The 25,800-nt window shown below is 39.3% G+C and overlaps 2 protein-coding genes across 3 annotated transcripts in view; both read right to left on the reverse strand.

Moving 5' to 3' along the window:
* The window catches only part of CEP192 (centrosomal protein 192), a 60,363-nt gene extending 44,824 nt beyond the window's left edge, over positions 1-15,539 (reverse strand). The window contains exons 1-15 of the mRNA XM_027885352.1: positions 15,494-15,539; positions 14,645-14,878; positions 13,680-13,802; positions 12,368-12,522; positions 10,797-10,843; positions 9,157-9,289; positions 8,525-8,679; positions 7,271-7,411; positions 6,678-7,014; positions 6,172-6,312; positions 4,197-4,261; positions 3,928-4,119; positions 2,344-2,467; positions 2,084-2,214; positions 81-453 (exon numbers count right to left, since the gene is read on the reverse strand). Coding sequence (XP_027741153.1) covers positions 81-453; positions 2,084-2,214; positions 2,344-2,467; positions 3,928-4,119; positions 4,197-4,261; positions 6,172-6,312; positions 6,678-7,014; positions 7,271-7,411; positions 8,525-8,679; positions 9,157-9,289; positions 10,797-10,843; positions 12,368-12,522; positions 13,680-13,802; positions 14,645-14,814 — 2,287 coding nt within the window. The 5' untranslated portion in view covers positions 14,815-14,878; positions 15,494-15,539. The remainder of the gene's footprint in view (positions 1-80; positions 454-2,083; positions 2,215-2,343; positions 2,468-3,927; positions 4,120-4,196; positions 4,262-6,171; positions 6,313-6,677; positions 7,015-7,270; positions 7,412-8,524; positions 8,680-9,156; positions 9,290-10,796; positions 10,844-12,367; positions 12,523-13,679; positions 13,803-14,644; positions 14,879-15,493) is intronic.
* A 3,724-nt stretch (positions 15,540-19,263) lies between these two features.
* Positions 19,264-25,800, reverse strand: part of SEH1L (SEH1 like nucleoporin) — a 14,268-nt gene continuing 7,731 nt past the window's right edge. Inside the window, exons 5-9 of one of the 2 annotated variants that reach the window (XM_027885350.1) lie at positions 25,491-25,589; positions 24,311-24,451; positions 23,850-24,007; positions 23,055-23,205; positions 19,264-19,487 (exon numbers count right to left, since the gene is read on the reverse strand). In XM_027885350.1, coding sequence (XP_027741151.1) covers positions 19,298-19,487; positions 23,055-23,205; positions 23,850-24,007; positions 24,311-24,451; positions 25,491-25,589 — 739 coding nt within the window. In that variant the 3' untranslated portion in view covers positions 19,264-19,297. Of the gene's footprint in view, positions 21,139-23,054; positions 23,206-23,849; positions 24,008-24,310; positions 24,452-25,490; positions 25,590-25,800 lie in introns of both variants that reach the window. The other variant, XM_027885351.1, reaches the window with a different exon arrangement.

Below are 25,800 nucleotides of genomic sequence, written 5' to 3' on the forward strand. Positions count from 1 at the left end.
GAGATAATTCAGCACTCTCTTCTCTACTTCTTGCTGTTTGCTATGATTATTCATCAGGTCTTCTGCAGGAGCATCCTTACTTTTATCTTTACCCAGTAACAAGGTATCAGAGGTAAGATTCTGGGCAGATGCTCTGTGTTTCACAATACTCTCATATTCGCTTTCACGGCCGTTCTCATCTGTTTTTCTGAGGTATTTTTCCACATCAAATACACTGTTTTCCTCATTGCTGGATAATACCTGACTAGCAGAGAGTTCCGCCTCTTTAACAACTCCAGGAAGGAAGTGTGTTCTTTTACTTTTATTAGAGAGTGCCATCATCATAGCAGCTAGCTGGGAAGGTTCAGCACTGGTTGAAGCATTAGCGATGGCAGCTGCAATTGTGCTAATACTCAGGACAGAGTCAGAATGATTAGATAAGCCATCCTCAAACTTGTCTTTATGAATTCCATCCTACAACAAAACAAAATGCATCACAGTAAGAAATTTTTTGGTTAGTGTTTTGTTTCCTGTGTTTTGTTTGCTTGCTTGAATTATTTTGCATTTTGGGATATGGTAATATATTAACATTTTTAATTGTCTGTCAAGAAGGAACACTCCAATAGGCATAATTCTTATTCTGCTGATTTTTTTAACTCAACTCCATGAAGGTTTTTTTTTTAAATTAAATAAAGATTGCCTGCTAGTAAGTTTTAGTTTGTGTAAAACTCTTTAAATCTTAAAAGGTTTTAAGTCAGTTAGAAGAACTTGGAGTAAAAACCCACTGAAAACAAACAGTAAAGAAGGTACCACGACCAAATATACAATAAACTCCCATTTAACTTTAAATCATCCACCTCTCTAAAGGGGGAAGACAAGGTTATTCCTACTGTTTTCTCTGTTACTCAAGTCTGATTTGTTCTTTAGTTTTCACATTGGTCACGCTCAGCAAAGAGCATGAAGAACATAGAGAGTCATGTCCAGACCAGTCTCTCCCACCTGTCTCACCTCTCAGACAATACACACATTCAGCAAGAATTGAAAACAGCTGTCCTCCCGCAGATACACATGTATGTCTTCACAACATCCTCATAAAAAGATACATAAAGTATGGAGCAGATAAGTAGATTGTGACTGGACCAAACTGGGGTGAGAAGCTCATTCGGTTGTGATCAATAGCACAAAGTCCACCAGGAGGCCAGTCACTCACTGGTAGAGTACCCCGGGGATCAAGACAGGGGCCAGTACTCTTTAACAATGTGGATGACGGAGCAGAGTGCACCTTCAGCACGTTTCATCATCATACAAAACTGGGAGGTATGGCTGATGCACCAGGAGAGTCAGTTGTCATTCAGAGGGACCTCAACAGGACAGAAAAATGGACTGTGAAGTTCAAAAGGAAATGCCAAAACCAGCAACTGAGGAGGAATAACCTCATAAAGCCATACAGGCTGTGGACCAACCAGCTGGAGAGCAGTTTGGCAGAAAATTACTTGAGGGTACTGGTAGACAGGAAGCTGATCATGAGCCAGTGGCAAAGGAGGTCAACAGAATCCTGGCCTAAATTAGGAGGAGCGTTGCCAGCAGGCTTAGGGAGGTGACAGGTTCAGGCAGAGAAGGTAGGTATCTAGGGTAGGTATCTAGGATTACCAAATTGAAAATACACTTTTTCAGACTTGCATCCATGTTGATACTCTTAAATTCTATCAACTAAAAGACTTTATTCCTACGGTAAAGACAAGTTGTTTTCATTTAAAAAAATAAAAGTGCAGGACACAGATGAAATTCAGACACTTGATGGCAGAATGTTAATACCCTATGAGTCTCTGAAAAACTATGGGCTGACAGACTAAACAACTCCAAAAGTGAATTTGGAAGAAAAAGGAAAACGAAATGGTAATACTAACACCTGACTCACTACAGGATCATGGCATTCTAATGAAACCATCCTGATAAACAGAGGCACCTATTAGGATTCAAATGGTCAATATAGGAAGAAATGAGCTGATATCAAAGTCCAAATTTAGCTGTAATCAAAGAAACAATAATAATTTGAATCACTTGAATTTTATTTCAGTTTTAGAGAAAAATACAAGACAAATACCTTTGCTTCACTTTTGGTAGTAGCTTCTGTATTAATGTTTTTATGTATTCCAGCTACAGTATCCATCCTATGCCCTGAACCTTCTGAGCTAGTAGAATTTGCATGTTCTTTTTTTTGTGCTTCTAGGTCATCTAAGAACAACAACAATAAAAAAGACATGGAGTTAATTTACAGTAAGGAAATCATTTAACAACCTGCATTCCTGGGATAGACTTGTTCCATTAATGCCCTGTAGAAAAAAAGAGCTGTTCCATAATTACCTGAGAGCACCTCAGACAAGTGTGAAATCTCTTGGATGGTGTCACCTCCTGATGAATCAGACTGCCTTAGCAAAGCAACAGGTTGCCTCTTCTTCGGAGATGTAATGTAGTAACCAAAAGATGGCTATAACAAAAAAAAAATACCCCAGAATACAGCATGAGTAAATTTCATCATTAACAAAATGGGCTTGCAAAGCAGTTTCAGCCCACAGTGCCTGCCCAGTTTGTGTTTGGCTCTCATACCACTAAGAAATAACATGTGCCTCCTAGCACTGCAAATGCCTAATCCAAATATATATTTCCCATATATATATACATAAAATAAACTACCAAATGTCATGGTTGAACCCCAGTTAGCAACTAAGTACCACACAAGCCATTCGCTCACTCCTCCCACCACCAGAAAGAGTCAAAAAGAACAGGTAAACCTTGCGGGTTGAGATTAGAACAGTTTAATAATTGACACAAAATATAACTACAACAATTGTAATGAAAAGGAGGGAGAAATTAATACAACCCAAGAGAAACAAGTGGTGCACAACACAATCACTCACCAGTGCCCAGTCTGTCCCTGAACAGTGATCTGTGGCTGCCAGCCAACTCCCACCAGTCTATAGACCGAGCATCATGTTCTATGGTACAGAATATCCCTTTGGCCAATTCAGGTCAGTTGTTCTGGCCATGCTACCCCCCAGCTTCTTGTGCACCTGCTCACTGGCAGAGCATGAGACACTGCAAAGTCCTTGACTTACAGTAAGCACTACTTAGCAACCACCAAAACATCAGTGTGTTATCAACACTATTCTCATACTAAATCCGAAACACAGCACTGTACCAGTTACTAAGAAGAAAACTATCACAAATGAAAACCAGGACACAACTTACATATACCAGTTACACAAAACAAAGTACACATGCTCGCAGCATCTCTGCTGAGTCAGGCTCTGCCACTGAGCCTCAGAATGCATAAGGACAGAACACGCTAACTCTACCAAATCATTGGAACACAAGTGAATTTCACAAGCATACTTGTCTTCTTCCTCCCACAGTACACACTTTCCCATCCTTTTTTTCAGTCTGCAACACAGATGAGGATCCTGTCTACCAAGAGCAGATGAGAGAAGGGCCAGGTACCGCCCACAGATGCAAGAAGTATATAGATGTTGATAAGTCGAACCTAGATGATTTTTACTGAAGTTGGGCATTTTCCTAGAGAGCACATCAATTATCAACAGCCATTCAAAAATGACCTCACTGTTCAAATACCCCCGTTTGAGCTGCATTTCATTCAACTGTTATGTGAACCTCCAGCATGTGCCCGGTATATGATGAACCTTTCTCCCTCTAACCCTACACATAATTAATTCCTGACCAGAAGGTGAAGGTCAGCATTCATGGGTAACATCAGCCAGCACATCACAAATTCCAGGTGGGAAACTAAAGTCAGTCCAGACCTCTCTCACACAGATAATTTCCTTCATAAGTCAACACAGAAAATTAGTTCCCAGAATTAGTTACAAGATAAGTAGCGCTAGTTGTTGTTTTTCTTCTCCTTCTCTTGTCTATCAATATTAAGATACATACCCGTTTCACATCACTGCCTCCACCAAGACAACCAAGAGCTTCAGATCTCTGACCAAAGAACTCCCCCAAAGACAAACGTAAATAACTGGCATCTTTATCAAGGTCAGATGTTCTCAGCAGAATGCAGCTATTAGCAGATTTCCATGAAGTATTTGCTAATTCAGATGCATTTGAACTGTCTACTCTTTCTGCCTGCAGAGAAAGACATTTCAGAAGTTGTAACTTGTAAATAAATTAGAGAACTATTCCGTTTACATTGAGATAGTTACCTGCACAAGTCTGTGTGCTTTCTCAAATTCTTCCTCATCCTGTGCAATCATAGCTGCTGCTTCAGCTTAAAACCAAAGAGAACATTTATTAAAAGAAGGCATAAGTTACTAATTGTCGCCATTACTATTTTTCATCATTAAACTAAATTCTGATGGACAATTATTTCATATATAATTCTAGATCTGAGACAGTTTGAGACATGTTAGGAGTTATTCCATCCCGTTTTGGTGAGAAAAGTTATATAAAATCACTTTTAAAGGGCTACTCACTGGATCTTAAGAAACCAAAGTGAAATCAGCATTTAGCTAACCAACTTAGGGGTGAATAAAGGAACTCTCTTACAGCCTTAACCCCAAACTAAACTATACCTTTTCACAGGTTATGCTACCCGTACTAGCTAGAATCAGGCACCACGTGGCTACTTCAGAACAAACTTTTACTGTAGTTGGGATTGAAAATTTATTTCACCAAGGTGGTACCTGTGAACTAGAGCAAAGAAACAGACTGGTTTGTACCACTTCATGAAAAACCTATGCAAGTTAACAGGCCAAATAAACCAATCTTACTTGTGAATTCAAATCATTGCACTGCACAATTAGCACCTATAGAACAATGAACAACTCAAGTCTCTTTACCAAAATTATGTGGAAAACCGATCAAGAGGTACTGCTCTACCAGCTTATTTCAAAGTATCATTAAGTTCACCAAAACTTCTAAAATATGCAGTTTTGTACACAGAGCATCCCTAGTCATAGAGGGCCCAGGGCAAATGAAAGCATAAGTCAAGAATGGACACAGACTTGTAAAGTGAACACCAGTGCTGACCATAAAAGTACTTATGAGAACTTGCAATACATGCTCTGAGGAAAGAAACGAAGTTGGAATTCAAAAGGTTGAGCGATCCAACTCTATTTCCTCACGGCAACCTGGCACTATAAATGACCCATAGTGATATCTTAAGTCACTATCAGTTCTTACTTAATCCTCTGTATAAACATTATAGCTCTCTGGAGACCTTTTGAAGCATTCGACGCTCAAGTGAGCAATCCTGCACTACTCCACACAAGAATGCAGCGTATGCACAGTTTGCTGACAGACAGACGTCATAAATGAGACTCAGAAGCATCAGATGTAACATTTCCTTTCTGTTTCTACAAATAACATCTCTTCAGCTGTCAAACTCCACACTTGAGCATTGCAGACAGACAAGCAAACTAGCAGCCAGAAGAATGCTAACAACCTTGAATTTGTAAGTATGTTATCCTCTACCGTGCAAAGAGGTGAGCCAATCGGCTCAAAAGCAGAATTGCTTTAAAAACCCAACAGGTGGGAAAAACCTCAACAAAGCCTTGGAAAAATTTACAACAGTCTAATATTTGAATCGCTCAACAGTGCAAGTGCAAGAAGCAAAAATGTGTCAGAAATATAAAGGCATTTGAAAAATAACGAAGAGCACTACTTTATTGACACAGCAGATGGGGAGGTTTTTACCAAATGGGATCATATTTGCTTGAACCAGCAGAAAACCACTACAGTGTTGAAAAACATTATTTCAACCAGTCAACCCCATTATTTCAACCAGTTTGATCACTCATTCAGAATAAACAGTTTTAGACAACAGCATACACAGCATTCTCTTGGAAAGAAAGAAGAACCTTGAGTGAACCATGGAGTATGAAATACAAAAAGAAGCTATCAGCTCTAAAGAATGATAATATCATTATAGGCAACAATCAGTATCAACTTTCAAAAAATTTGTTGTATGTAAAGCCTGGAGGTTTTGCAACACCAAATACTGATTTGTTGAAGTAACAAAAAAAAAAAAAAAAAAAAAAAAAAAAAAAAAAAAAAAAAAAAAAAAAAAAAAAAAAAAAAAAAAAAAAAAAAAAAAAAAAAAAAAAAAAAAAAAAAAAAAAAGGAAAGTTTACACTGTTACAGATAAGAGCTATTTAAAAAGGGAAAAAGATTACATACAGCCAGTAACGAACTCCTCCTTTATTTTATCATCTTCAGACAGATTTAAATCTTGTTCTTCATCAAATGAAGTATAATATGCAAGATCAGTCACCCATCTGCCCTCTTCATTTTGATAGACAATGCTGTGTGGTAAATCACCTGAAAGATATATGAAATGCTACACTGTGGATTAAAATTCAAAGGAATATAGTAAAATCTCCTTATTTTAGATCAAAGTTAGATTAATCTAGATAAAGTTCTCTTGCCAGAAGTCAGTATTAAAAAACAGAGCTCAAGTTGCTGCAACTGCAAGCTTAAACTAGGTTCATCAGCAAAAAATAACAGTTAAGTGTAACATACGTTCCTTAAAACAACAGCAAGTCAGAATTTACTCATGCTACACTGTTTTTTATTACCAACTCCCACAGCTGAAGAAAAATGCCTAGCTTACAATTTTAATTTTTTCCATGCAACAGAGTGCATGGTCCCAATTGCATAGATGGGTTGTATCTAACGCATCCTACCTTTGTCTGCTGCACCTAAACTTAAGTTCTCAGAGCTGTCTCCAGTTGGTGACAGGTAAGCATCGGGAAGACCAACTTCACATTCAGGTGCCTCTGCCTGAGGTGCACTTGCACTAAGAACTTCAGGAGTGGTGTCGTGCCCCAAAATCCCTCTAGCCGTGTTTAGTACTTCTGCATCAGAAGAAGCAGCCTGAGGGTCAGAGGACTGTATTTCTTGCTTTGGAAGGACATCTGAGGCATCAGCTTTACAGCTGTCCATGCACTGGAGATACAGTGAATCCAATCGCATCTCAGCAGCAGTACAGGAATCCAGCACATCTCCAATAGCCATGGAATTCTTCAAAAACAATAATCATTTGAAAAGTGTCAGAAGTGTAGTTGTTAGCTATTTGTACTAACAGTTCTAGATACAAAATATTTCAAGTTAACTATGCTTGAAGAAAATATCTAAAAACAAAGTTGTGTTATTAAATTTTTTGTCAAGAAAGGCTGGGTTGTTAGTTCAACCTCTAGCAAGTTTTCAAACACACTGCCATCTTCTACTACAGCCTTACTCTATAAGATTAACAGGAATTTAAATGGCAATTTCATACCAGTTGCTGTACTGCTCTGGGCAGCATCTCTCTTTGCACAGGACATCCAGTTATCCCTTCATTTTGTGAACCTTCATCACTAGCATTTCCAGAGTCTACTCCTGTCACAGCCTTGTAACTGGCAGAATCCTCAAAGTTCACCTTTAAATTAAAAAATTACAAATAATAAAGTTACACTAGAATAGATATACCAAAGGAAAAAAATTACCACTACGGGGCCTTTTACAATGTTAAAAATTTCCTAGTAGCAAAGAGATTATCATACTTTGTTGACTTCTGCCACTGCCATAGGCATCTCTAGCTGCCAGGACCACCACCGAGGATAATAGTTCCTGGCTAGGCCAATCCATGCATCTGCCTCCAAATGCATACACAGCAAGAAGATGGGAGGATCCCTTCTTTTTTCCTTACTTTATGCTCTCACTCCCTTTAACTTGAGCATCATGCTACTCCTCTTTGCCTTCTGGTTGACCCACTGTTGGATGAGGGCTCCAAATCCAACTCAGAGCCCCATTGCCTATCTACAGCGCAGTGGAGCAGGAAGATCTTACACCAATAGAGAAGACCTGAGATCAGAGAGTAGAACTCTGTTATTTTCACTCCTCAAACCACTTATCCCTTTCTTCATATACAGCTGTAGACCAGCAACCGGCAGCCTATGCCGACTACTTGTACAGGGATAGCATCACGTCCCACAGCCCAGAAACTCTGATGTCAGTTGGGAAATTTCTGAAATTTCAGAAGCTACAGTTTATTTAACTGTTTAAGACCAATCACGCTTTTCCACTCTGGTCAAGCATGAGACTGCCAGGATCGCATCCACTGCTGCAAAGCCAAGAAAATGGAAAGGCACTTAATCCCTGGCAACCTATATGCGATGGAGCTAACTGTTGCTCAAAGGCAAAACCACAAGCTAGCCAGTTGCTTCCCCACATTTACCTTTCACACACCTATCAGTTATTTAAGAGACTGACTTACTTCTCCTGGAAACACAAGTCTGTGATGCTAAACACTTAGTAACACCTTGGACATTGCTATCCAAGACTAAAAAAGGAGTGATCAAAGAGAGTATTTATAAATTAGCTGTATGATAGGAAAGAAGTGCCTTAATAGTTACAGAAATAAAAAGTAAACCCAAAAAAAAACCAGGTAAAACTAGCTCTATTTAAGAATAGCAACAAATTTAACTACTGAAAGTTTGTTTAATGTGTTCAAGGACCATTTGGCATGCTGAGCTTTGAATTTTAAACCTACTTGAAATAAGCCATTTTCAGAAAGCTTCAGCGCTCTCCAGCATTCTGAGAGTTTCTGCAGGTTGGTGTCTCCTCTTGTCATTTCTGGTTTTATCAGCTGCTCAAAATAGGCTTCTAGTTCATTATCAAAGAATTCCTCATCATCAATATCATCATCTATTGAAAGAGAAGAAACTACTTTTAATGGTCATGATAAATCACCTGACATACTATCAAAACAGCTCCATCGTTTCTAATACACAGAGTCTCACAACACACAATCAGATCAGAATTATCCTGTTTTTCCTTAAAATAACTGGGTCACAGAACCATTACCACATGACCAGTGATACACAGCAAAACAAGTTGACTGCATGCTACCATTTTAACTTCCAGGCTATCAAATAACTTATCTTCCTTCACACACCTATACACCACCACATCCCAACTAGTAAAGCATATATATACTTATAAATTAAAAGGAAAATATACGTAACATTTTTCACACTTACCAGAAAGTGACTGAAGCATATATATATAATTTTTTTTTTCTCTATTTCAATGGCAAAAAATGTTAAGTGCTACTACTCAAGTATGCAATAACACTGAGTCACAATTGTAGACTCAGCTACCAAGCGTTATAAACGTACTTACCCGTGGCATCTTCATCTGAGCTTGGAAGAGATGAGAGCTTCTCATTTTCCAAAAAACTTGAAAGGCTATTGCTAAGGTGATCACTTGAGATTTCACCTTCTATCAACCTTTCAGAAGGTTCAGATGGACCAATCTGCGAAAAGCACCCACAGAGAAACGTTTCTGGGAGTTACTAGCTATTGTATAAATTCAGTTAATAACAAACAATTAATGAGGTTAATAATATTACAAAACTCCCCACACACTTTTTTCCCCCTTATCCCAGTAAACACTCTAGTTCCAATGGATTTCGCCTGCTAGCTTCCAGAATGGATGCATGCAAGAAACACAGGGATCAAAAGGGGGGGAAAAGCATCTGTATGACACCAAACTTAAAAGACTTCAAAATAAAAGTAATGAACCACTGCAATAAAGAGTTTATACTAGAAAAAAAACGCCCTCCTTCATTCATTGAGCTGCAATCTAACTCAAAAGTATAAAGACAAGTCTCAATAGTTTCCCATGCCGCTAAAACAGTGGTTCTTCAGAAATTCTACACCCAGATGCACCTTTTGTTGGAAACTTCTCCAAACAAACACGTGAAATTACTGATAAAGTAGTATTTCAGCTGAATCTACCTAACTGCAAATACTTTATCTTTTCTATAGCTGAGTGATTTTTTAAAAAAGCATAATGTAATGTCTGTTTTGGATTTAGTCTTACATTCTCTGGGATCAACAGATTCATCTTTGACAGACAGTAAAAAGCCAAAGTTTAGAAAGTAAAGAATTTGAAAAGAACTTTAATTATGGCTTTTAGAACACAGCCTGAGAGCATTTGACTGTAACTCACAGACCACTGTGGGCCCTACAAGAACAGAATGCAAGAAAACTAAATTATTTTGGCAAATACCAGTTGACACATTAGGAGTACATATTGGACAGCATTTGGCTGCAGCCTGACACATATTTTCTACAAGGACCAGGAGATCTCCCATATCTGTCTGCCTTGTATCTCTGTGTCCACAGCTGTCAGATTCTCTAACACAGCAGAAAAAACAGCTGAAGCCTAACCCTACCTGACAACACCTGCAGCTATTTGCTAGCTCTGGGATAAAGACACACACACACAAATACAAAGGCAGCAGGAAGATTATGTTCTCACAAATGGTGCAGTTTTTAATGTTAAAGACAGTGAAGAAGTCATCTGAACTCATAGTCCTCAAAATGACAAACATATACAGGGGCAAGTCAAATCAAGTTGTTACTTCAATTTCCAAATGTGTTCCAAACAGTTCCTCAAAAGGCTTTTCACTAAGCTTAACTACAGTGGGATAAAAATGCAAGGTCCTTACATTGACAAAGGACTACAGGACAGCAGAGGCTAGGAGCAAACAAAAATTCTCACAACTGAGGAAGATTAGATGGAGTCATGCTCCCATGGTACTTATTACATTAAGTGATCTGCAAAATGGAGGCAAAGTGAGGCATGACACAACTAGCATGCCAGCACCTTTACAAACTTAAGGGATACATGATACAGGACAATAAACACGGTTCAATGCCCTCCCTCCTCCTCGCACAGAATTAAGTTTGTGAGGACTGATTACAAGACTGATATTAGAAAACCTTTAATTTCACTGTATTTGGAAAAGTTTTTACCTGGTTATTCTTAATGTCTGGAAGAAAACACATTCCACTTGGCAAATCTGAAACAAAAGAATGCAGTGTAATCAGTATTTTATTATATTCTCACGTTATACTCCTAAGTGCCAACTATTCCCTAAGACAGCAGACTAAGCCTCCAGAAGGTTGTGGCACCCACCACAAAAATAACCCTGAAACATACAAATTATCACAACACCAAAGCTTATACATTCCTGTAACAATGACCTAAACTATCTGTGAGTAATTGAAAAGGCTTCATCAGGGCTAGAACTCTAAAAATTATGAAAGGCAATCATTGCCTTAAGGTTTTCTACAAGGCAGAGCAAAAAAGTAAGGAGTCCCAGGCTGCACTAGCAGAAATAAGAAGCAGCATTCTGTTCCACTATTGCATTTCACCTACTGGGCCAATTCTTTTTTTGGATCACTTTAAGCAGCTTCCACTTGTCTTTGTGTTACATCCACCCATAATCCAAACAAGATAGAGAACCTTTTAGACATGCACATACAGATTTTTGAAAAAAAAAAAAGGTTCCTAATTCTTAAGTAATAGATGTGAATAAAAGGCAATTTCCAGACTAGGATTCTAAGTCTTAAATAAACAGTAAGTTAAAACCAAGCAATATGTCTAACCAGCCACTATCAAGTCCAAACACTGGGCAGTCCCATTTTTGTAAAGCACCGTGATTTTGCTGCCACGGTTACTGCCACTTCCTCAAGAGCACAGTAGTTAGTGACTGAAGTCAACACTTCCCTGTCAGAAGTATGTGTTTTAAAAGGGTCCATTTATATTGAATATCACAGTACTTTCTAACTGAACATGTTCTCTGTCAAAATTATTAACACTCCCCTCACAAAAAACCTTCACGAATACTCACAGTTTAGAAAAGGTAATGGCTAGAAACATATATTTACTAACTGTACTTATTGAATTTTAAGAAATAAGTAGAATTTAATCACAGCATAGGCATTAGCAAAACCCCCAAATAAGTTTAAAATCAATAGCCATGCTTTTAAAGTAAGTTGCAGAAAATTCTTTTGCTCACACTACTCTATTCATGCTTCAAATAAACTACAGTTTTCACAGCAAATATTCAAAACCACTTTGTCATGAATCATCTCACTAGAAGAGTACGTTTCCAGATCCTACAGCTGCAGTTAAAACTTCTATTACAGGTTGGAATATGGCAAGAAAAGAGATGTTAATTAAAATACAATCTCACAGCCTTACACCTACTAAAACAGAAGGGGTAGAGGACAACACACAGTTCTTCCACAGAGTTCCTGGAATTCAGTCAGTATACTACTTGCATTCTAGTATGCTACTCTACAGCAAACCTTATTTTCACCAGCTTCCTGTCCAGCTTTGTACTTTGAGGAAAAATCCAAGAATATAATGTCAACCACAAGCTTTCTCAGTTTTGAGTTTGCTCACATCCAAGCGATTGCTTTTCAGAACCCATTTATACTCTGCCATAGAGCAGTGAAAGGGTCAAGAGAAGACATCTGTAGCACAAAAACCTAATTACAGTGACAGCAAGTATAAAATTTTTCCCAAAATTTAATACCTTCCAATCGCTCAGGCGGCAAGGCTTCACGTAAGGTACCTTGACTGCGATTTGGATGCTCAGTGACGTTCTGATCCTGCTCTCCGTACACTGAGTGGGATTCTTTCAGACTAAGACAAGTTGTCTGAGGCTCTACAACTTGCGTAGCAACTTCCCTAAAAAGATACTAAAAATTAGTGAGCTGCACAGACCAACATGAGTGTACAACATCTCTCTAGATAAAGATTTGATAAATTCTCCAATTGGCTTGTCTCAGCCAGCTGTTTCCAAGAGCAGAGATTCTACAGACCTGTCATTTTACAACAAAGGAATAAATATCAAGATTACCAACCAAGGACTTCAGTTTCACAATCTAAACTGTGAAACAAATAGTTAAATTTCATGCAATATATGCCCCTCTACCTGTTTGTTCCTCTCTTTCATTTCTGTAAAAAAGGGTCTACTCTGCGCAAGTTCCATGATCCATTTGAGAGAAAGTCAAATCTTAGAGAAAACAGTCCCAAGTCCACAGTATCAGCAAGCTTTTTATAACATTAAATTAGGGACTAAACTGTAAATAACATGATTTACTGAAATTATATATAGTTAAGTAACAGCTTTTGTAATTCTGCAGGAATGTTATTCTTCACTCCTGGTTTTACAGAACTTCCACACAAGTTATTTTCTACGAAACAGCAATTACTGAGACTACAAAGAAGGTAAATTTAATAGAAATTGATGTTCCTTTCTGTATGCACACTGCACAATACTTAGTCAGAACAGATTTAAATCAGTGCAACGTATTATTCACACACATGACACAAACCAGAAAGATCAGTTTAATTCTAGATTATGTAAAGTAAACTAGGTAAATACAGGCCAGATTCAGGTAAGTCAATTATTCATTCATGCTTAGGAAATTTTTCATTAATGTGACAACAAAATAAAATCTCACGGCTTAGAAAACATCAGTTTTAAATATTCATTCCTGTCATGCACCTGAAGCCCCATTAGTCAATCAATCAGCAGAATGCTGCTCAGGTTAAGTGCTACACAGAATGCTTCCACGTGGCCTGCCGCTATCCCTCTCCAGAAAACACAGAGGAGCTTCTTTCAGTAGGAAAAGCTGCTCAGTCTGCCAAACACTGTAAGCTAACAGGCTAATGAACAGTTGAGCTCTCCAGTTATACCCATTAAAAGGCCAGTAGTAAAAGCTGCTGCTGAGGTGGGCAATTCAATTCTGAAGTAGTCCATAATTAGCTTATAGTACATATAAATCTACATTCTACACACTGCACTTTAGGAGAGAATTAGATTTTAACTCTCTACTTACATGTCATCAGGAAAGCTCAGGGCAAACCTCTGCACTGGCTCAGGACCTGACTGACTGCTGTGAGAAGATCCCGATGGAGATGAATGTTTCTCATCTAAGTAGGATGCACAGTTATCAGAAAGCCTGTAAATGTGGGGAGGAAAAACACACATCAGAATCATTCTAATACACACTGTGCCTGTTTTCCAAAGAATGGGGCAAAAAAGAATCATAATGATGTCCACTTATCTCCTGTAAGTTACATTATCCTAATATTTTAGCATTTTCTAGCTAATTTGTATTTGCAGGTACACCTATGTACCCCAAATGATCCCCCCCAGTCTTCTGCAGTTCTTTAGAAGAATGCCACATTGTAATTTTAATGGCTAGTGGTGCCCTTTTGGAATGCACACTTGTGGAAAGACAAGGTATTAAAGTCTGATCTTACTTCTTATTAAGTCACAGGACAGCAGTTAAGTGAGCAAAGGCTTCTAATTGTTACTCTTCGCTCTACTCCTTGCTGAGCAAAACATTACCCATTGTGTTAAATTTTCATTATTATCCATAACTCTAGTTCTTACATTATCCTTTCTAAAATGAGCCAGATTCAGTAAGTTCCGTGAACTGTTAAAAGAGTCAAGAGAGCACACATGTAAAAAATATCATATTCTCTACATGACTTCAAATTTGAGCATACTAAGCAGAAGAGTTCAGTTAAGAGAAACTTGACTGTTATAATTCTAAAAATGAAATTACTCTTTTAAAGGGTAATTTCAATAAATGTTAAGTATTTTATAAGTCATCAGTTTGATGCACATTCTTCACTGGTAATACAGACAAAGCTATGTTTACCAATTACCGTGCTACTGATTAGTAAATAGTCTTATCATCTACCAAATGGCCTGTGAAAAGATTTTTTCCTTTACAAAGCTAAACGGTTCAAGTGGTTTTTAATCCAGCTAAGTGGCATTTACCGGCGGTCTCACCTGTTGTCGCACCCCTTCTGGCTCCTGGCAACAGTGGAGGCCGCCACAGGTAACCCCGGGTTCGAGGCGACAGTGACATTGTCGAAGACGACACTCGCGCTGCTGTTCAAGGAATAGCCAAAGAAGCTCGGGAGCGTCTCGTCGGCGATGTTCCTGAAGTCTTCCATCATCCTGCACAGGCTGCTCACAACAGCGCTCGGCCTGGCAACACCATCAACCCCGGCCCGGCAGCATCTGCAGCGGGGGCAAAACAAAGGCAGGGTTACACCAGCCAACATGCTCCACTCACACCTCACAGCCCATGTTCTTTGGTGATCGCCCCGCTTCATCCACAAACGTGCTTAACAATCGTTCCCGACCCTCTCCCGCCAAGAGTTTGTTTTACAGCTTTCTTGGGCTGCCGAAATAGAGCAGCGCTCCCACGAGTTGCAGAGAGCCGGCGCTGCGAGACGTGCCAGCCTATATTTAGGCTGTAAAACCACACGGACCGAGGCGGCCAAAGCCTTCCTGCCTCCCTGGCGCCGGCAGCGAACACCTGCGGCGACACAAACCCCCGTGTGTCCCCCACGGGCCGCCGCTCGGCCCGGGAGCGCCGAGAGGGCTCCGGCTGCTCACCGGCAACGCGCCGCCGGGCAGGCCGGACCTGGGAGCCGGCGACCCCCTCGTACCCCAGACAGGAAGAGGTGGGTGGGCTCTGCCCTCCCGAGGGTCCCGCCGCTGCCGCCGCCGCTCTTCCCGGAGGAGCGGGAGCGCCCGCGGACGGACCGACCGCCAAAAGCCGGGCCCCGCCCGCTCCGCTCCGCCGCCGCAGCGCCCCCGCAGGCCGGGCGGGCACCGCCACCCGCTCACCGGGCGCGACGCGGGAACAACCGCGGCACCGGGACAGGCCCCCTCCCAGCGCCGGGGGCGCCTGCGCACCCCCCCCCCCCCCCCCCCCCCCCCCCCCCCCCCCCCCCCCCCCCCCCCCCCCCCCCCCCCCCCCCCCCCCCCCCCCCCCTCCCCGATCCCGTCCTCCCTCCCTCCCGCCCGGCCAACGGGAAGGCCCCAAGACACGGGGCACGGCCGCGGGGGACAACTTTGGGGAGGGACGGCGGGCATGCTGATTGGGCGAGGGTCGCGCGGCACCGCCCGGCACCGCCCCCCCCTCCCGGCCGCGTCCCGGCATCCGTTAGGCGGGAAGCGGGAAGGGCGGGAGGTTTCCCGGAATAGTGGAGGCGGGGGGCGTTTTGGGACGGTTTGTTTTGTTTCCGGTATTTGCTTTCGGGCCGGACAGGTTTGGATGCCGGAAGCGGCGAGTAGCTCGGGGTCTTCCAGGGAAAGGGCCACTGAACATCCCGCCCGGAATGTCTGAGTAGGACCAACCCACCCGGCCCGGCTGTCTTGGCCAGGGCACAGCCGCCCAAAACGAAACAAAAAAGCTCCAGTCGGATTAATTTATATGACTTTGGTTCATTTATAAGACAGACGGTTTTTATATTCCTGTTGATATGTCCTGTTTTGCCATGTGAGTCACTCCGATGAGGCTGATCAATAGAATCCCAGAATCGCTGGGGTGGAAAGGGACCTCTGGAGATCGTCTGGTCCAACCCCGCTGCCAAGGCAGGGTCGCCTAGAGAAGGAACGCGTCCAGGTGGGTTTTGAACATCTCCAGAGAGGGAGACTCCACGACCTCCCTGGGCAGCCTATTCCAGTGCTCTGCCACCCTCAATGTAAACAAGTTCTTCCGTCGAAGTGGAACTTCTTGTGGTTCATTTTATATACAGTACATGGAAAATTTCATTTCTATATTGAAGAGTAAATATCATGGGGTTTGTAAGTAGAGGACGAGAAGGCAGCAGAAGTGCCTTCCAAACGTGTGTGTGTGTGTATGACAACTCCCAACAGATCTACATAAAAGTCATTGTTATCCAGGACGTTTTTAGAATGCACTTCTCCAGCTGTATTCCTGATATTGAGAAGGCAAAAACCGCACGTTCAACATCATCAGAAGTTCATACTGTGTTCAAAACCAAACAAAAGCAAAACCACCACATGGAAAAAAAAAAAAAAAAAAAAAAAAAAAAAAAAAAAAAAAAAAAAAAAAAAAAAAAAAAAAAAAAAAAAAAAAAAAAAAAAAAAAAAAAAAAAAAAAAAAAAAAAAAAAAAAAAAAAAAAAAAAAAACCAAGAAACACCAAAGCCTAATGGCTACTACAAGACCCAAAACCTTCTAGTCCTGGAAGTTCAAGCTGAGATGTGATCCAAGCACATCTGGTGCTCTGTGGTCTAGAAAGGGTATGAGGTATGTGTATCTTCTTTCAGAAGAAAAGGGACAGAAGCCTTACAAAGTGCTGTATACATTTAAAAGATCACAAGTACCTGCTGCAAGCATCCCTTCCTAGGCCCTTCTATAATCTCCTTCCCTTCTAGGCATTCTGCTGCTTATGTCCAAGGGCCCAGATCCTGCACAGAAGTACAGTTCAGAGTTTTGAGTCAAGGAAGCAAGACAGATGAATAAAGAGGGAAGCATGAGTTTGAGGAGGTGGACAGCCAAAAACAGGGATTAAAGGGCCCTGGTTTGGAGAGAGGTCAGTACAAAACAGCAGGCAGGGGGAAAGGCAGGCATGAGCCACAAAACCAGCCTGAGTTCATTTGTTGAGGTCAAAGTACTTGGCCAGTTCATCCTAACATGACTTGTTTGCACTGAAACTGTAATAGCATGTTTCCATTAATAAGAATTATGAATGGAATTAGGATATCTGACAATACGTGCTCATCACAGAGGAAAATAATGTGACCATGCTGACTAAAGTATGAACAAATACACTAGTGAACAAATACACTAGAAGCTGCAAAAAAAATTGTCATTTATTACTATAACTGGTTATTCTGTGATCTTTTAAAGGGTTAAGACAGAAATTCTGCAACTGGCTTAAACCTTCAAAAGTACATTCTGCTGCTGGCATAACCAGAAACAGTTTGTTCTGGTTTAGGAATGAATCCCAGTATAATAGTTTTGATAGGTTTGTTGGTTTTGTTTTTTTTTTAATTATTCTCTCCCAGATGAATAGTTACTTCCCACCCCCCATTTAAACCTTATTTTCCAAACATATAACATTTCTGTTGTTTAGGAAGTATGGCACTGTTTTGTAAGTGTTAACTTTTTCTGGTAAAAAGGTATAGAACTTTTCTTTTTTTCTTCCACAGTTCTGTCCCTGGTGACTGGAAATTATCAGCAGCCCCCCTTCACACACTGTCAGCAAGCACCCCTTAACACCAGTGTACCTCACAGTTTTTTAGTAAATTGAGACTAGACTCCTAGAGGAAAATAAAGAAATAAAAGTGGTGGATCTGAACAAATAAAGTTTTCAGAATACAAGTAAAACTCACAGGAACTTGCTGTCGCTTTGGAAGGATGCAGGCTGCCCTCTCCATTACCTTATATTAGTGGTCTAGTCCAGGAAATAGCATAAGCCCATTTTGAAGCGCATTGAAATACACTATTACACTCTGGATTTCTGCTGCACAGAACTCTCCTTCTTCCTTCCTCCCCGAGGTCTGCCGAACAAGCTTAGCAATTACATGCTGTACAGTAATGCTGCTCCCTGGAACTACTATGTACTCTTTGTCCAGTGTTATCCTCCCACTTGTCTTGTACCGATGTCTGAGTCAATGCCAACAGGCAGATAAACAGCAACGATGTTCCTGTGCTGGCACATCAAAAAAAAACCACATCTTCTCAGTTAGCGCTCTTTCTTCACGAAGTCCTAAGTGATTAATTCAGTCGGGAAAAGAATTATGACATAATGTGAAATCCAACAGCTCTAGCAGTCTCCCCGGACCTTCAGCATATCCATAAGAAAAGCTGGAGCACATGCTGTGGCAGACACATAAAATATGGAGCTGCACATCTGGAATGGCACATGACAGCACAAAAGCAGAGGTAGGAGAATGGATACCTGAATCCAAAACCCTTTCAATCAGGCACCTATTAAAAAAAAGCCTATTACAAGGAAAACTGTACAAATACAGACCTTTCAGAACAAGTTTATTAGTCAAACACAATTAAAAAATTTAAATATTTATACAGGAAGATGGAAAATTTTTAAGTAAAACCAAACGCACCAAATTATTTAGCTGCAGTATACACAGGAATGGTTTTGTTTCTTTTATGAGCTGATCCACTATCAAACTTTCTCAACAATTTCTTGAATGCATGTTTAATTTTGAGAATGTGTTTCACATGTCAGTGCAGTATACAAAAAAAAAATTAAAGACCATACTGAACTGATTTCAAAAAGACCAAAAAAAAAAAAAAAAAAAAAAAAAAAAAAAAAAAAAAAAAAAAAAAAAAAAAAAAAAAAAAAAAAAAAAAAAAAAAAAAAAAAAAAAAGAAAAAAGAAAAAAGGACAGGCACATTGAAGTCAGCTACTTCATAAATAGCTCATGGGTAATACTGTTTGTATGTGTTGCCATAGTTCAAAGGGTACAAATTAATTCCTTTGATACACAAGTAACAGGTTCTAAATGTTGTAGTTTGTTCTGCAAAACATGCATGAATTTCCCAAATTTTTGAAAATCTTCTGTACAAGAGAAGAAATACAAAGGCAGCCAGAAATGGAAGCATTCACAAACACCAGAATAAGGCCCTTCAGAGTTTATTTAAAGTTAACATGTTAAACCCCTTCATTCTCAGGTAATAGATTAAGAGGCCGAGATACACATCGTCTGCGAGGGTGAGGATACTGGAGGTTGGCAGTGTCAGCATCGCAAGATTGCTCTATCAGAGGAGGAGGAGGAAGGAGCTGGGCATGACTGGACCATCTCGATCCAGCCCGTGGGGAATCCAGAGGGGGAAAGAAATACCTGAAACAATCAAGAAAGGAACAAAACACCAAAACAAAAAACCAAACCAAAACAAAAAAAACAAAACAAGAAAAAAAGAGAAAGGTAGTAAATACAAGGAGAACCAAAGGGGAGAAAAGACATGCTGGAAAAAAAAAAGGCTTTAGTATATCCATGCCAAAACCAATAGAACATAATAGCAGAAATCAAGGCTTGTAATTCAAAACAAGACAAATCTGGAAACTGTTCTTTAAAGCAAAATAATACAGTCTTTTCCACTGAAATTCATAGAAATGAATACCATAATCATAGCTCTAGTATACATTTTTACAAAAGAATGGACTGCTTTGGAAATCAAAAGGATGGTGTGGTACAGCTATTAACAGGTTTTCATTCTCCCAGAATTTCTGTGATTTGTTAACAGCCTTCAGTAACGCTTCATTTGTGACACAAAATATACATTAAATATTATCAAAGTACATTTTCTGCATATGCATCTAATTCAGAGTAACTTCACAGCGTTTCTAGAATAGACGTAAAAACACCATTGTTTTTACATGAATACACATTTACAGAGAATAACTATTTTCAATGAAATACAGCCTTTGTATGTATTTACATATTGCTGCAAAATCCTTAGAGTAAATTTAAGATTCCTGGTGAGCGCAAGATTCAGAATTATGACACTTCATGACATTTTGCTGCTGTTTTTATTAGAACTTACCCGTAACACTTGTGCATTATAGCATAACTATTTCAGATACCTACAGATGTTTTCTCTCTTGTTTACAATTCTGTGGGCTTACAGAAAGGAACCGCTCTTAACTAATTAATGAAATTATGGGACAATTCACAACAAGCTGCATTTTGGTTTCTACCTTTATATGGCTAGAGTGTTTGCAGTTTTTAAGGACACTATGTTTAGAGAATTTTAGGTACTCCATGAAATTATTACCAAAGGAATGTACAAATACATATCATATCAGAAAAAGTACTTCTCTTATGATGAAGAAAGTATGACAATACTTACAAAACATTTATTTGAAGTCATACTAAGGTATATAAATGAAGCAATACCCAAACCACTAATAGCTACCATCTGTACATTTGTCAAAACAGTTTTCTTCTTCTTTTTAAAGTAACAGTTTCATATATTACAAAGCAGTTACAACCTTGTAATGTTTAGGAATCTTAATCAAATGCTGAACGCTATGAAATGCAAAACAAATTGGTTCTCAAAACAATTTTAATGGAAGTTATTAAAATGCTCATTTCCCTCCTCCCATCCCAATCAAGGACAAAAATTCTCATTTTTAATCATGAACTAGTCTTTTAATTTGACAAGCTTTCAAAAAATATGTTCTGATGAAAGTTTTGGGGTTTGGGTGGGTTGTTTATGGGTTTTTTTCCAAACAAGAAGCCTCTCCAAATATTTTTCTACCAGGAGTTCCAATAGTATCAAACTGTGCAGGCTAGTACAAAAAAGTGTACACAACGTGTTTTAAAAAGGCTTTTTGAACAGCATTTAGTAGTTAGCAGACTGCTGGTGTCTTGGGAGAGGTCAAACGGCGTTGGGGAGGGGAAAAAGGAGTTCGTTTTCCATTCCTGTGTGCATGCAACAAGCAGCAAAACACCAAAGTTACTCCAGTTAGCTTGGTATCAGCTCTGCTTTCTGTTAAAAAGGACATAATACAAATGGAAAATGGAAATTGTATCATAAGTCTAGACACACAATATCAACATAACAATACAGCCCTACTGATTTATTTCCCAACAATCTACATCACCTGTTCTGAAACTTATTTTGAGTACAAATCCAGTTTGGTGATCGTGCTTTTACAAAGTTTTACACGTCTGCATATGCTTTAGCTGTTTTAAGTGTTTAAATGCATAGGCACTGAAACCGCATGAACAGTCACAGACAAAATAAATTATGTGCAGGATACCTCCTTCAGTCAAATGTCAATACATCAATCTTTATCAGCGTCTTAATACTAACACAAAAGTTAACGACTGTGCTTATGCAATTCAAGGCAGTGTTATTACGAAACAAAGCATGGAGTTAAGCATGTATTTTTTATAGGAAGGCTCAATCCTAGGACAAGTTTGGGAATTCCACAGACAATGACATAACTTTGGAATTAACGTTTTGTTACAAACTGGAGCCAAGAATCATTTATTAAAAAACAAAACGCCTTCTAAAATGCAGAGCAATGGAGGGCATCTAAAGTAATGCCAGAAGTTCCAGTTTCACGATGGCTTACTACCAACTTCAGGGACAGGAGAAGAACCACCAAAGGGGTGGGGTAGGGAAGGGTAGTCTTGCTGGCAGCACGCTTTAGATAAGGAGATTGTGAAACCACACCCTATGCTAAATGAGTATGAAACATCCTGTATTTCCCCACAGGAGCCCAAACGAAAGTTACACAGCTCTGGATATACTATTTCCAAGACAGGGCTGTATTTCAGTACTTCTGTGCTACACTGTAAATAGAACCTGGAACCAGATGACCAATATGATTCTGATGCCCTTTTTTGTGGGGCCATTACCACCTCTTGCTCTCCCAGTTATCTTGTGAGGAAAATGTGAAAGCCCCTCTCTGTTCCTCACAACTAGGGATCGGGAAGCCAGAACTGTCATTCAAGATTGACTGCTGAAAGGGAAGCAGGAGTGGGGGGATGATGACACAGTGCTGCTCTCCAAAAGCAAACTTTACTGATAAGCATTTTAAACCGAAAGAAAGCCACATGAGTAGCTGCACATGGATGGAAATGGAAGCTATCCCAAGGCAACTGAAAAAAAATAAAGGTAGCCGCAAAACTTGGAAACTGTAGCTATGGAATTTGGCCACATCTAGTCCTTACGTAAGATTTACAGTCCTGTAAAGCTGATTGTACAGACTCTACCATGCAGATGAGGGGCTCAGTGTATTTTTACATTTCAGTGTGCACAAATTAAAAAGTTTGGGTTTTTTCAGAAGAGGCAGTTAAATTTACCTACTAAACAGCAATTATTACAGAATAAAAATTTAACAGAGATTAAATCAAATTATCTGCAATACAAATGCCATATAAGATTTAAAAAACACAAAGTTGACGCTACGCCTGCAAAAAAGCAAGTAAACTAACACTAGCACTTGATTGTTGCAACCATACATTATGAAGTAGCTTTTCCTGCTTCCCTTCTGCTACATTACCCCAGTGAAAAACAGAGTTTGTTGCTGGTATTTTTGCTTCACTTTTAAACATGCATCTAAAACAAAAGGGCAGTTACACAGCAGTATGATAAAGCTTCTTCTTTGAAACTATTTCAGAAACGCTGTTTTTAATAATGTGAAAGGACTAGAAGTGGCAATAGTTGTTTACACTGCATATTTACACATTCTGATTCAGTGTGGCTTACGGTTTTGTTCATTTTCCCCTTAACAGTGGCACAGCAAGACAACACCACAGAGCAAAATGAGAAGATCTTGTAGAAGTATTGCACTTTGAAAAAAATGTAAAACAAACGTGAAAGCTAAGTGAAATTAAGAAGATTCAGAGAAGAGACTATTTACTGAAACTTAGTCTCCCTACTAATTAACCTACCTGCTGGCAGATGATCCATTTAGTGAATTCTGTAGACTTGTGTTGGCTGAACCTAGAGAGGCATTAAAAATTCCCTGCTGAGAACTACCATTCACCGGACTCCCATTACCTTTCAGAATACCAGTACACTTCCAGTTGTCCATGTAATTAGCTGCAAATATATAAATATAAAATTATAAAAACTGTTAGTTTCTGTTCTGAAGCTCAGCATTCCCTACAAATATGTTTCTACCACACACCTTGTATGAATTAAAATGAAACTTTAATGCCAATATATAAATCTCAAATAGCTGAGGATGTGGCCCTTTAGCTGTCTGATAATCTTTGCCTATCCACAATTTAAAACTCAGCTTCCACTATTGAAATACTGAAAAACAAATGAGAATGCATAAGGAAACTAGCAGTGATTTTTTGGGGGGTTGTGTTTTTGCTGTTGCTTTTGGAAATGTAAACTGAAACAAAGGCCAGTTTGTCTGAACACTGTGACATTTTCTGGGCTTAGCAGCAGAAAAAGACAGTAATGCAGTACATATGTTACTTTGTAAAATTAATATTTTGTATAGCTCTAGTCTGGTGAAAGTATTTCAGGGTACGGGAACAACTATTCACAACAGCCTAAATCATGCAAGTGTTTCAGCAGAGAAAGTTATTTTCTTTTTCTGAAATGTAAACACATATATGAAAAAATTCACAAATCTAAAATGAACTTTCCCTCCAAAATTATGTTTTGAGTAAAATTTCTCCGGTATATCCAGCATACTACAAAGTTAATATATGTCAGGTGGGTGACCTTACCCTTCCAGAGCCTAACACAGCCATCATCACCAGAGGAGGCAAGCACTGTGCCTGTAATATTCCAGCTCACTCGCCACACCTGGGAGTTGTGATTATCAAACTGTGCCACAATATGAATTTCAAATTTTGTTAATCCTCCCGATGAAGTCAATTCCTTCCTGTTTGAGAGAAAAGTGACAGTTCTGCACACACCTGTTCAAAGCTCTGGGTTTGGACATGATGACAGAAAGAGAGGATACATCTTTCAGGCAGTTTATACAACTGTTACTAGATTAGGAGTGCTAAGAGGTATTTAGACAAAATTATAGACTTGCTCACAATCTTGTCATCGTAAAAATCAGGCTGCTGAAAAACAACTCTGCATACATTAGGTTACTACTGTTCCTTCACAGATACTACTACACTACTAAAATAAAACCATAGTATCACATCATACCAAACCATCTTTCTCTTAAGCTCACCTTAGAGGTTTCAGTGTGAAAATCCGTACATCTTTGGTTGCTACAGCCAAGATATGGAAGGATCTTCCCAGATTTGGAGCAAATGCAATATCATGTACAGGATCTGTGACTGTCATCAAAGCTTCTGCTTTTGCATATTTTCTGTACAGCATAGGAAAATAACTTTTAATGCCATCAAAACTGCCAGTGTTGCAGTTATATACACCAGACAGAGGGGAACAGGGAAAAAGGGTGAAGTATACATAAGACTTGTAAAAACAAAAGTATTTTCTTAAAATAAATTTAATTGTAAGTAATAATTTCAAGCTGATTTCTTCAGAAACTGAATACATCGGATAAGCAACCACTAAAACCAGTATGCTAAATCATACAACAAAGCAAGGATTCCAGTACAAAAGAACATTTTGTCCACAGTTGGAAAAGAGAAATAAAAAGATTCTTCCATTCACAAAGCTGAAGGGAATTCGCATGTCAGCAACTGACTACATTTTCTGTGGTAAGCTATCTGCCTCCTCTGCTGTATGATAAACATGTATCCCATTTTTTTATTTACCACCAGGTAAGTTACAGCAACTTGTCTTTATTGTTAATGCATGGAGAGCATTGTCTGAAGGCAGGCATAAATCCACTAAACACCCTGGCTCCTCTCCCATAGCAATCACTCTGAATCAAACAAAATTTCTCTGTTATTTAACTGAAAGTGATGGTGCACACACTTCCTGGTTTTTTCTAGTTCTGTGAACTCTTGACTGTGTGAACTTTCACAGAACATTGGAAATTCACAGGACTTTGTCATTATAATCATGCCTTTAAAATCATTTTAAGGTGTCTTTGAACAAAACAATGCCTAGTGCAACACAATTCAAATTTCAACTTTGTCCTCTTAATTCCATGTGCAAAATTAAGCATATGAATTAGTAGACGGAGAAACAATTCTTCCTTTAAAATTCTGGTAAGACCACTAGCATTTCTTCACTGACGTGGAATAAAATTATCAATATCATGTCTGTTAACATCAGCTACTATTCTGAGGTCTCCCTTTCTTTTCCCATCCAATGGCTCACAGACAAAATGAAGCTATTATCATTTACTATTCCACATCTAATAACAGGAATAAAAGACCATATATTATAAACTACTTTACAATCCCACAAATGTTACACACTCTCGTTTAGCATACCTGGTATTTTCGTTATATTCATAAATTTGAACCTTCGCCAATATATTTGGACTGTTGTCATCACTTCCTACAGCTATCATTGGAGAATGTGCTCGAGAGCTAAAAGGCAAAAACAAATACTGTTAAATTTACAAATGATTCCACAGAAAGTTCACCAAGCAGTTTTTAAATTTAAAACATATTATCTATAGAAAAACCCCAAAAGAATAGCAAAAAAATACGACAAGGGAAAACATCACAAGGAAACAAGTTAAGTGCTATTCAGAGTTACCAGTATCTCCGCTCTGATGTGTTGAAATCCCACTTTATA

This window comes from Empidonax traillii, unplaced genomic scaffold (genome assembly GCF_003031625.1).
Source record: "Empidonax traillii isolate 1590-97213 ecotype Southwest subspecies unplaced genomic scaffold, ASM303162v1 scaffold165:size1224784, whole genome shotgun sequence".
Lineage (NCBI taxonomy): Eukaryota > Metazoa > Chordata > Aves > Passeriformes > Tyrannidae > Empidonax > Empidonax traillii.